This window comes from Oreochromis niloticus, linkage group LG15, assembly GCF_001858045.2.
Source record: "Oreochromis niloticus isolate F11D_XX linkage group LG15, O_niloticus_UMD_NMBU, whole genome shotgun sequence".
Classification (NCBI taxonomy): Eukaryota; Metazoa; Chordata; class Actinopteri; order Cichliformes; family Cichlidae; genus Oreochromis; species Oreochromis niloticus.
In genome coordinates, this window is record NC_031980.2 from 11,530,598 (window position 1) to 11,542,673 (window position 12,076).

The 12,076-nt window shown below is 39.7% G+C and overlaps 1 protein-coding gene across 2 annotated transcripts in view; it reads left to right on the forward strand.

The window, feature by feature from the left end:
- The window catches only part of mthfd1l (methylenetetrahydrofolate dehydrogenase (NADP+ dependent) 1 like), a 44,422-nt gene extending 35,428 nt beyond the window's left edge, over window positions 1-8,994 (forward strand). For both annotated transcript variants that reach the window (XM_003449879.5, XM_005454640.4), the window contains exons 27-28: window positions 7,816-7,928; window positions 8,113-8,994. In XM_003449879.5, coding sequence (XP_003449927.1) covers window positions 7,816-7,905 — 90 coding nt within the window. In that variant the 3' untranslated portion in view covers window positions 7,906-7,928; window positions 8,113-8,994. The remainder of the gene's footprint in view (window positions 1-7,815; window positions 7,929-8,112) is intronic.
- The last annotated feature ends 3,082 nt before the right edge of the window (window positions 8,995-12,076 follow it).

The window sequence follows — 12,076 nt, forward strand, 5'->3', positions numbered from 1 at the left end:
CCTAAACAAGTCAGGTTTATAGAAACGCCCTCCTTGGCTGAATATTCTCTGGTTAAACTTTAAAGATGGTTGATGATTAAAGATTTCTTATCAATTCTAAGAAAGGCGACACATATAGCAGTAAGCCCTAAAGCTGCAGCATGCAATACGAGTCGATTTCATGCAGTGCCCCCCTTTCTGTTCCAAGCCCCGCCCATAAGCAGTAGTGGTAGTGGTGTACGCATTCACCTAACAAGCAAAAGATCCCCAGGTTGATGCCGGAAGGAGCCACAAATCCTATTGGGGCTCAGTAAGCAAAGGCATCTGGCATTAAAGGAAAATACCTGCCAACTCAAACATGTGGAGCCTCCTGCTGCGGCAACCCCATGTGAATAAGGGATCAACCGAAACGACCTTCTTAGATACACACTAGGATTTTCCTGGTGACTAATTTACTAGTTGTTTAAACGGGAGGAAAAAGACCAGACTACTTTAAAAGACGGAGAACATCCAGAAGTGAGCACAGTCAGGCTTAAACATTCGGGTTGGGGGCAGCCTTCTGTCCAGGCTGGATTCTTGGATAGTGGATGGTGGAATTACAGCATCTAGCATTCAGCTGACTTGTCGCCCAAATCCCTACTACACGTGCTTCATACATGCTGCACCTGTGAATCAAACCCTGTTTTCCCAGGTTAAAGTCTTCTGTTTAATCTATCACACCACACCATCTTACTTCCGATCTGGAATTCTTTGCTCTTCTTGCTACTTCATAGAGCTTACCTGAACTCACCTGAGCAAACCTGTGACTGGCTCCAGTCTTAGTGTAGAGTTTCTATTTTAAAAAGCCCAGTAATGGCACAGGAATCCCTCTCAGACCACTTAACTTGTGCTGAAAGATTATTTTGGATTCTCTTGTTCAGTGATGGCAAAAAACAGCTGTCTGTTTCAGTTTTCATTAATTTTGGATAACTCGGTTATCTTAATGACCTGCCGGCCAACAGGTCCAGTAAATGTATTTATCTGGTAATTGACCCGTGCCTCAACTGCAGCTTTACTAAAGTTAGATTAGACATGAGGCGGAGATTGATAAAGTTGCACAGCGTCATTAAACGCCTTAATCAGTTCTTCATCATCAAGGCAGCAAACGTACATGAACAGATGCGTAATGTGGATGTACGTCTATGGTAGTATACATGTAGCATCAGAATGAATACACCATACACACCACAAATAAGCAGTAAAGGTACAAACGTTCACAAACAATAGAACACCTTTGGCAAAACGAAAGAAAATTTACAAGCTTGGCTTTATTTATCTATGCAAGCATGCAGCCTGAAGTACATCACAGAAGAAGTTTCAAAATTAAAGATTACAAAGTTTAAAAAGTTTGGTGTGGAAAAATAAAAACCTCTAAGTACACACACATTTACAAAAAAAACTGTACAGGATTTGTCATTCATTGACAAGCAGTGATACTGTTTTTTAGCCCTAAACAGAATGCACCGTAATCATCTAAGTCTAAAGTGCACAGTTCAGAGTTCAGACTAAATCTAAAACTCGTTAATTCTCATCTGTTCTTCACATTTTATCTATTGATTTCTCTCAGACACAGATGAACCTTTAATCTTAAAATAAAAACAGCTTAAATAAAAACCCTATTACTCAATAACCAAATAAACTGTGGAGAATCTGAGTGACTTTTAAAGATTTACTGTTATGGACTTCACTTACTTTAATTTTAAATTGACACAAGTGCTTTTTGGTCTTTTAGATTTCATAATCTTCTCAGTACTTTTTGAAACTCTGCTGCTTGTTGACCGCGACGCTTCTCCAAAACCAGTGGGGGGTAAAAAACCAGCTACATTGTCTCCTCCAGGGCTTTCCCCAACAAAGGCACATTGTGTTTGGGCATAATGAAGGGACTTATTTGCCTGAATGGGCTTTCCAACTTTAGCCACGGAGTGTTATGTGTTTTCGCGAGTGCCAACTTGTTCTCAGGCTTGAGAGGAGGACTGGCAGAACAGCACATCTTTTGTTGGTTTCAGAACTTTGAAAGGTTTTCATACACTTTTTATTACCTTTTTATATTTAAATGTGCTGCCCAATATTTCATTCAAGGGCAAGAAAAGTGAAAGGACCTTTTACTTGTGAATTGGAATTTATATTTTTAAATAAGGTTTGATTTGTCTCCTCCTGTGAGCTGACATTTTGTAGTCTTTCATTCAAGTAAATAAAGTGAAACTGGGATTTTGTTGCAGAACAAAGGGGATGAATTTATTCCTTGCAGCTTTGCTTTCATATATAGGAATGGAAAACATTTGCATTTGTACATAGAAGTCATCACAAAGCAGTCTAGAGTTGTAGGGACAGAGTTTTCCCCCGTAACGATTTCTAACCACGTCATATGTCAGTTTTTTCTGAATGAAAGCCCTTAATCGGACGCTTCTGCTCATTATTTATCAGCTGATTGTTATGACATGAGGAGGATGCACACTAGCTAGGGCAGGGCAAAATGATTTAATATTTGAATATGGAACAAAACGATTTTCCAAAACATGGCTTCTTGTTCTTGTTAATGCAGAGATCGATGGCTAAAGTGAGATTCATCAATGATAAGCCTTATAATTAGTGTATTTCATGTAGGCACACACATTCCTATAGAGTTTAGAGGGTGGTGGAGTAAATCCTACAGGTGGATAATGTGCACCCTGAAGTTAAAAATGAGATTTTTGGGGGGCCGGGGGTTTCCACTAAAAAGTTAATTTTAGTACCAAAAATATCAAATTACATCAAGAACAGCTTCCTATTAAATCCAAATGGATCTGATTTTTAAAGCCTACCGTATTTTTCGGATCACAAGGCGCCGGATTATAAGGCGCACTGTCGATGAATGGGTCTGTTTTCATACATAAGGCGCATTAAGCGAAACAAAACAGATAAGTCAAATTTTACTCAACTCATTCTTCTTGCTTCCTCCACTTCTGTAACATTAATTCATTAATGTTGAATTTGCTCGCAGCTGCTCTATTCCCATGTTGTTGCAGTATATTAATGACTAGCCTGTATTGTGGATGGATTATCTCAGTTGTTCTCCTGACTGAAGTTTGGGCCATTTACAGCATCCTGCCATGCGATTTGTCCGTAACCATCTGGAACCCTCACATTAAATTTTATCAGTGGAAAAAAGTTAGCGTTCATCCTCCAGCTTCATTGTGTTTATGTTATGCTAACGTAGCTGTGTTGCTAGCGATCACATAGTACATCATTATATACCAGCTAGTCCAACTTCAGTAACCCTACAAAAGTCACTGCTGTTTAGTTTTCTGTCTTCATTTAAGTTAGAAGTGATAGCAGAGCTGTACGTTTTTATTTTTTCAGAAATCTCTCAGTCAGAACATGCTATATCATGTTTTAGGTGGAAACTAGCGAGCTAACTTCCTGCTAACGTCTAACTCCGTTAAATGAATTCTGTTTTCATGGATGCCTGGATGTTAAGCTTAATTGTTACACCTGGTAAAGCAGCAACGCTGATCATTTTATCAAAGATGAAAGAATTTAGACAGTTCTTAACTCTCAGTGATGCCGCAGTGTTCGTTTGACTGACTACGGTAGCCATAATGCTCAGAAAATCCATCAAGCGGTGCAGCTTCGTAGCTTACGAAAGTCGTACTAAAACATTTTTTTAGTACGACTTTTTTTAGTACAGATTTTTGAGCACCGTGTACCACATAAAATCTGTTCGAGGTCAGTAAGCACAACCAGAATTCATATATAAGGCGCACCGACGATTTTTGAGAAAATTAAAGGATTTTAAGTGCGCCTTATAGTGCAGAAAATACGGTAGTTTCAATATCAGATGTGCAATCGATGCCTCAAGGTACATATTGGACTCTGATTGGTTTCTGTAGTTCTGACTTCACAAATGTTTGTTCTGTTTTTCATACCTGATAAAAATATTAATTAAATGTGTGTGCAGAATACTTACCGGACATGCAGCTGAATTCAATTCAGTTAAATTCAATTTTATTTATACAGTTCGAAATCACAACAACAGTCGCCTCAAGGCGCTTTATATTGTAAGGTAGACGCTACAATAATGCATACAGAGAAAAACCAAACAATCATAAGACCCCCTTATGAGCAAGCACTTTGGCGACAGTGGGAAGGAAAAACTCCCTTTTAACAGGAAGAAACCTCTGGCAGAACCAGGCTCAGGGAGGGGCGGGGCCATCTGCCGCAACTGGTCGGGGTGAGAGAAGGAAGACAGGACAAAAGACATGCTGTGGAAGAGAGCCAGAGATTAATAACAAGTATGATTTAATGCAGAGAAGTCTATTAAAATATAGTGAGTGAACACTGTCTCTGTTTCAGCTCCGCCGTTCAGAATGATTTGATCAGTCTCTCACGTCATTGTGGAGAATTTTGGCCAACTCTTCTTTACAACATTGCTTCAGTTGATTGAGGTTTGCAGATATTTGTCATGCACAGCTCTCATGAGGTCCTGTCACATTGTTTCAGTCAGGTTGAGCTCTGGACTTTGTCTGGGTCACTGCAGCACCTTTTCTTTGTCAGCCTTTCTGTTGTAGATTTGCTGCTGTGCTTGGGATCATTGTCCTGCTGCATGACCCAGTTTGACCCAAATGTGAGGGCTGTCTCACATTTGACCCTACAATACTTCTCTATACAGAGGAGCTCAAGGCTGAATCAGTGAGTGCAAGCTGTCTATGTTCTGTGGCTGCAAAAAAAGTGCACATTTATCCAATCATTAAGGGTATTTCAAAATGTTTTCTTATGATTGTAAGGACAGATGTTTCACATATGTCACACTACCTGCATTCACTTTAGATTTAGGCTCCTTAGTGTGTTCTATTAGATTTTAACATTTTTATATTTTTATGTTATATTAATGTTATTACAAGTTATTTTCATGTTTTGGCTGCTATAATACAATAATTCCAATCTTTTGGGTTACATAAAGTATTTGTTATCTATTATGTTTGTTCACAGAGAGAAACATTCCTTCGTTAGCCAATTAACTCTACTCATCAGTCTGCATAGTTATAATCAAAACATCCAACAATAACCCAAATTAGTTTTTTAGGGGGAGGGGGGATTTCCAGAACTATTATCCAAATTGTTGAGGAATGTAGACAGAAAAATATATTTTTGATATCACATGATGGTTTTTGGGGAGCTTTTCCTTTATTAGATTAGATATTGGTAGCGCTAGAAGCAAAGCAAAGGAGGTGGTATAAACAGAAAAGCATGAAGTGACTGGAGCAGTAAATGCTGCAGTTAAAGTGAAAGTCCCCCCAGACTCCACCCCCGAAAAATATTTAATTGTCATTCAAGTCCTGTACAACTTTTTCAATCATCCAAACCAGGCAGCAAAGAGACCACCAATATTTAATTTAATTGAGAACGATAATGTATTTTAATTAGCCTAACCATAACTAAGTAGCATAGCAGTGTGTTACTTTTTTGTCCATCCATCAGTTTTATGCTGCCCAGTTGCCAGGATTAAAGTCTAACTAAAGAAGCCCAGCCTTCCTTCTCCCTAGCCACCTCCTCCAACTCATCCAGGGGACACCAAGGGGTTCCCTCAATGTAATTTCTCCAGTTTTTCCTGGGTCTCGCCCAGAACATTCACCTCAACTGGCTCCTTTCAATGTGGAGGAAGAGTAGAACCAATCCTCATCCTAGCTTTAAAGCTGACCCCAGCCACCCTTCAAAGGAAGCTGCATTTCCACCACTTCTATCTGTAATCTTCCATTACTACCCAGAGCTAGTGGCCAAAGGTGAGGATAGAAATGTAGATCGATTGGTAAATTGACATCTTTTCTTCTACGCTTCACTCCCCCTCAAACGCAATTGGTTGGTGCAGTGTCCTGCGGACGCCACACCAAACCATCTGTCAGTCTTCACTCTCCCCTCAGCTGAAACAAGACCTCAAGATAGTTCAACTCCCTCATTTGGGGCAGCAACTCCTCCCCGACCAAAAGTGGGAACGCCACAAACTACCTGACCAACTCCTCTTAGCCTTGTAGATCCTGTTTCTCATGGATGCATGGACAGAGAACTTTTAATAATATGTTGGAGAACGGCTACACTGATCATATTATTGGATTTTAAAGAACATTGACCTTATTTTATTTGTTAATGGTCCCTCTCTGTTTGATTTTGGCAACTGAAGGAGCATTTGGACCTCTTAGTTGGGTTCATTTGGGATTTAAGCGTTGACGGTGGTCTTTAAAGGACACTCCCATGTCACAGCAGTCATATTTGAGGAATTGTCATCCGCTCTGTGAGATTGCGAAAGCACGTCCTCCTTGTTTTGTGCTTCGGTTTACTTGCAGAGCCGCGTTTCCTCAGACAGGAAGCTCACTGCCCACTTCCTCCTGTTTAATTCCCACTTATGGGTCCATAAAACTGCTCCTGGGTCAGAAGAAGGGAGGTATGCAAGGAATGTCGCTCCCTGTCTAATGAGCAAGATCATTTACTTTTGAGTCTGGACGGGATGAACTGGCTGGGTTTTGAGAGAGTAAAAGTGGTTTATGAGTCACATATGAGTCTTTGATCCATTGAACTGTGCAAAACATGCCCTTTTCCCCCCTACTATGTAAAAGACACCCAGACCTGACTATAAACTTTTAATTAGTTGCTTAGACAGCTTGATGTCAACATCTCGTGAACCATGCTCTGTTCTGATAATGTCAAATTTCTTTTGGCAGCATTTCCAGCCTCTTGCGTGTCTTTTCTTCTTCTAGAGTCTGTCTCAATGTACTTCCCCGTGATGCTCCGTATCTGACACAAGCTTTCTCGTTGCTCTGTAAACATGATCAGGATTAACAGGACCGTTCCTCTGTTGACTCATTGTCATTCAGAAACTTAAACACGAAGTCCTTCTGGCAGATGCGATGGATCAAAACCTTTTAATGTAAAATAATTACAAGGCCCTCTAAACATTTTTCCGTTTATGTTTTTCTATTTTTAAAACTCTAAAATATATCTCAGTTGAGCTTCTTAATGCCCAAATCAAAACTGTGATTCTCTCTGACTTCACATAGCGCTTATTAACTGTCTCGTACCTGCAGGACCTCCTTTCGTTTATATTTTGACAACAGTAAAAACAAAGCTGCCATTTTCTGCGGGCGTATTCATCACCGCCAACCTTGAGTTAAATTAAGTCTAGATTACAGTTATTGAGCTTGTGTGGAATGACCCTATTCTGTCTAATTTACACAAGTTGTGATGCTAAATGTTGGCAGATGGTGTTTTGGTGTAGAGCAGCTGTGTTGTGGTGACGGCCTTAATGTGAGGTCATTATATAGATTGTAATTTTACCTTCTTATCTGATTTTTGTGGCCACTGACAGTTTCATGAGAAGATCTGTACCAGCTGCGTGTGCTTCCTCGGATATGTCCACTCATTAAAAGCTTTCTTGAAATTCAACTAGATTAGGATAATGGTAGACGACAGACATATTCTTTTTTCTTTCCAAATTCTATTGCTTGTTGATGAGTTTAATGTCATCTGAGCATCTTTTTCATTTCTAGGCAACGTGGATTGTCACATAAAAAGGTTTTTAGTGCGTCCATTAATTCAGTAGCTTATAAATCAACCTCTAGCATTTGATTAGCAGTGGCTGCTAGTTATTCTCTTAATTCTGTGGTCTGATATCTCCATATATGCATTTTTGGTGACTTCTCATCAAACTCTTTGTTGGGTACATGATGACAGTAAATGATTGACATAATTAAAATTAAATAGATCAAAATTAGATTTATAAGAGTTCAAATATGGGTTAAAGTTCTTCTCTGATGTGTTTTCCCTCAGATGAGCACAATGCCTGGCCTGCCCACACGACCCTGTTTCTACGACATTGACCTTGACCCGGTCACGGAGGAGATCACTGGGCTCTTCTGAGCATGCTCCTCAACGTTATTCTCGTGGGTATCATCTCATCTGTATCATATAAATTATTCTGAAGAAGCTGCCATTGTTTCGCTTTACATATTTCACAAGCAGCTATTGACAGTACGGTTCGTTACATCGACTGGCTGCCGGGATTTTGCTGCGTCTCCAGGCTCAGAGGCCCTGCAAACATCTTTGTTTTTGTTTTTTGGTTCCCAGGCTCCCTGCTCTGTTTTCAGGATCATGGGCTCCATGCATTCACCATAAGGCTCATCTAACCCCAGCGCCACTGGCAGGAAACAATTTCTTTCTCTTCCCAGCTGATCCGCATCAAAGCAACATGGAAGAAGAGGGAGGATTAGCGGACCATTAGATTAGCATTATGCTGCATTTGCACGTGTGTCATATGCCAAAGACCGTGCCCTACAACCATATATATGTATATCATACATCCTCTACTTGTGTCAACTTTTTTCTGGGTATAGAAGAGTCTGTTTACTTGGATTTTATTTTGTTGTTTCCTTGGATGTCTAACTTCTGTTTATTTTTCTGGAAAGAAAATCAAATGTCTTAATACAGTGTTGTTGTTTTTTACCTAAATGCAGTGAGTAGGCAAAATTGTGAATTAAGATGCTGGTGTACGCACAAAGAGCCCTGATAGTATTCATGTGACTTTGAGTGTCCTAATCTGTTAAGTGGTGCTGAATGTTAAAGATGCTTTACATACACTGGGAAACACTACAAATGTCAATTATGTTCATAATTTCTAAGCAGTTTTTTCTTAGTATTAGTAAATTATTTTGTTTTGTGGTTTGACAAGAATACATTGTGCTTCTGTCATGTTATATATGTTGTTTGGAGGTATTTCAGACAATACCGACCAACTAGATTCCGGAGCTTCTTTAAGTATTACCTTCAGAAAAGATTAAGTCAGCTATTCCCTGAATTTTCACTTTTATTCCATAGAGTGTAAAACAAACAGAGGTACTATATGAAAACATCTGGTGCAATCCTGAAAGCTGCTGTATGTCAAACATTTCATTTGTCAAAGATCAAAAGTGCCTTACAGCAGTAATAATAAACCTTTTCTTCACTCCAAAACTGTGTATTTCTGTTTTTACGTCAAGCATCTGACATGAGCTGTTTTCTTGCTATCGTCTCGCGATTCTTTTTGAGATGCTGCGATACAATCGTGCCTCCTTTCACGGATGAAACCTTTAAGATTGTCTGTGCTTTTCTCATTTCTTCCCATGTGTTTTGGAACGGTGTCTGAAAACAGATGATCCCCACCCCCACCCCCCAGCAGCACCCCAGGGTGCAACATCTGTCATTATGAGGTGTTTGGGTTTTCAGCATGAAGCCAAGTGTGCATGTGTGCACATGTGTCATAGCTGGCATTCCACACTTTCAAAGTCTCCGTGTTATTCTGCGTGTTCACCTGGCAGTGGGAATCTTATACAGTAGCACCCCAACAGCAGATTTAGTGTGTGTGTGTGTGTGTGTGTGTGTGTGTGTGTGTGTGTGTGTGAGAGAGCGAGAGAGACTGAACCCTCTTGTTTTGATCTGATGACAGATTTAAAGATGTGTTGATAAGCTGTACACTTTGGCATTGCACTGTAATGCGCTGACAGATCCTTGTTTTGTTCGGTTAGAGTTGTTTACAATGAGTTTTTGACTCCATCTGAGAAATTGTTTAGGCTCTCATCTTTTAGCACTTCTGGACAGATTTAATAGATTTTCCAATTTCAGTACCAAGGACAGTGTCCTGTTGAATATTTCATGTGAGAGGAATTCCAAGAGTTTCTGGAAAATTGGTCCAAATAGTTGAAGCTGAATGATCCTGGTCCCCAAACATCCAATTCACTCTCAGTTGTTTCAATACCTTTATACTAAAAAAGTGCTACATTAACTGGGTCCTCTATTGAAAGTTATTCAATTAGTTTAGATTCTAGCTGCTCAGCAGTCCTGGGTCTATATGCTATGCTTCTCAAATAAACAAACTGGTTCATATTCTAGAGCCATCCAGTCTGCAGAAAACTATAAAGTGGCGAGTATCTGCTTGTGAATATTGCTGAACACTCCCTCCTCTAAATGTGCCTTTAACGTACCCTTACGCTACTATTTCATAGAGCTCTGAGCATGACATATCTAGTAATGCTTTCAGTGTAATGAGAACATCCTTCCTTTTTCCTCTTCCATGTGACACCGGCACTACAATACTGCTCATTTATAGTGTGGACATACCCTCTGTCTTGCTGTCTCAGTTGGTGTTCATGAGTTTGTTCGAGATTTTACAAGATTGTCAGCTCTGCTTGACATCTGAGTGTTATTGTAATACTGTGTTCAGTTACTCTTCTTGAAATCTCCACATTCCTCTTTTCACTGTGGCCCAATAGCTCTATCTTTTCTCCCCAAAACTTTTCTTTGGCTTGTCTATGCGGACAGTAAATGGCAATGTAGACTGGCTTCACTGTGGACAGAGTTCTAGCACTTTCCATTTCATTGCAAGCTTGAGCCTTAGTGGTTCCATGATTGTTTCTGATCATCCTAACCAGTTTCCCATTAATCTTCCCAAAGTCCCGACCTAAACCCTACTGAAAACTTGTTGGCTATGATTTCCTGGCGTGGTCCCAGCTTCTAAGTAATCAAATCAATGAACTATACCAATTATCCCAAGAATAGTGGGCAAATATCCAAGCAGAATTATGCCAGAAGCTTGATGATGGCTACCAAAACTGGACTGATCGAGGTGCACCTTGCTAAGGGACATTAAACATCACTTTGGCTGCATCAGAACAATGATGTTACCATTGTTTATTAGATTCAGACATTTTGCCTTATCTTCTAGACATACTTACATTTAAATCAAATCTTTCTGGAAGTCTCAAATAAATCCCAGTCAAAGCCAGTTTACAAAGTCAAAAGGGTTTTAAAAATTCAAAGATGGAAGTCTCCATGACACAAAGCTATTTTTACTGGAGAAAAAATAAAAGATGTATAAAGCAGCAGTGAGTGGTCATAACAATCAGTGTATGTTGCTTTAAATGAGTCCACCTTATATTACCAGTAAGTAGCAGATGATCTCCAGTCCCTTTCAGCTCATGTTGCTGTTATTGTTTCATAGTTGTATAATGTGTCCTGTGTGTTTTACTGTTTGACAGGTTATATCCTGTTATTTCTGAGTGTTTCTCTGTGTAAAGCCTTCATTTGTGTTGTTGCACTACGTGCTTGGGTTTGTGTTTTGGTTTAGCTGTCGGGACCTTAAGTTTAGGCGTGTGTGAACTTGGCTTAAAATTTTGGACTATAATTTTTGTGTTCAAAAATTCCAAACAAAATGACACATTGACTCAACCTACAATTACAATTACCTACAAACCAGTTCTGTAAACCAGAGTAACTGTACACACACTTCATCAGAACAATGAATCACAGCAAAATGTAAACAAGATTAAAAATCAGGATCTAAAGAGATGTCAGAGAGATTACGTCATGGAGCGAATTCAGCTGGAATAACAGAGACACTGTTTGTTGTGTTGCAAGTGTTATGAAGGTTGTGTTAGTGTTTTCACATGAAGCACAAGAAAGATTGTTTTCTCTGCAATACAAAATGAGGTGGATGTCAAAGTAAAGCCAGGAGAACCTTTTTAAACAGGAGGAGAAGTCTTACCCTACCCCTAGCATCCTCTTCTCTAACTTTGTCTCCAAACTGATCAACCTGAGCTGTCTCTCTCATGGATATGTAATTCTGTCTATCCTGCATCTTCAGCTCTGCCCAGCATGTCTAAATACCATTTTGCTGCCGTCATTCTGTCACAATTCACCCTGCCACTCGTCGTCACTTGTTTGCGGGTCCTTCTGCATTCAGTTTTGTATTAAATATCTGAAAAGCATACTCTGTTTGGGTTAAGATCAAGTAACTGATGTGGCCATTTCTCATTTCTTTGTGAGACAGTCTCAGGTTGCTTTTGCAGTAAGCTTTGGATCATTATCCATTTGGACTGTAAAATGCTGTATGATTAATTTTGTAGCATTTGTCTGAATCTGAGCAGAGAGTGTAGCTCTGTACACTTCACAGTTCATCCTGCTATTTCTGTCATCAAAAAACACCAGTGAGCCAGTTCCTCTGCAGCCATACATTTACCTTCCTCCACTATGTTTGACCGATCACAAGCTGTTCTCTTTC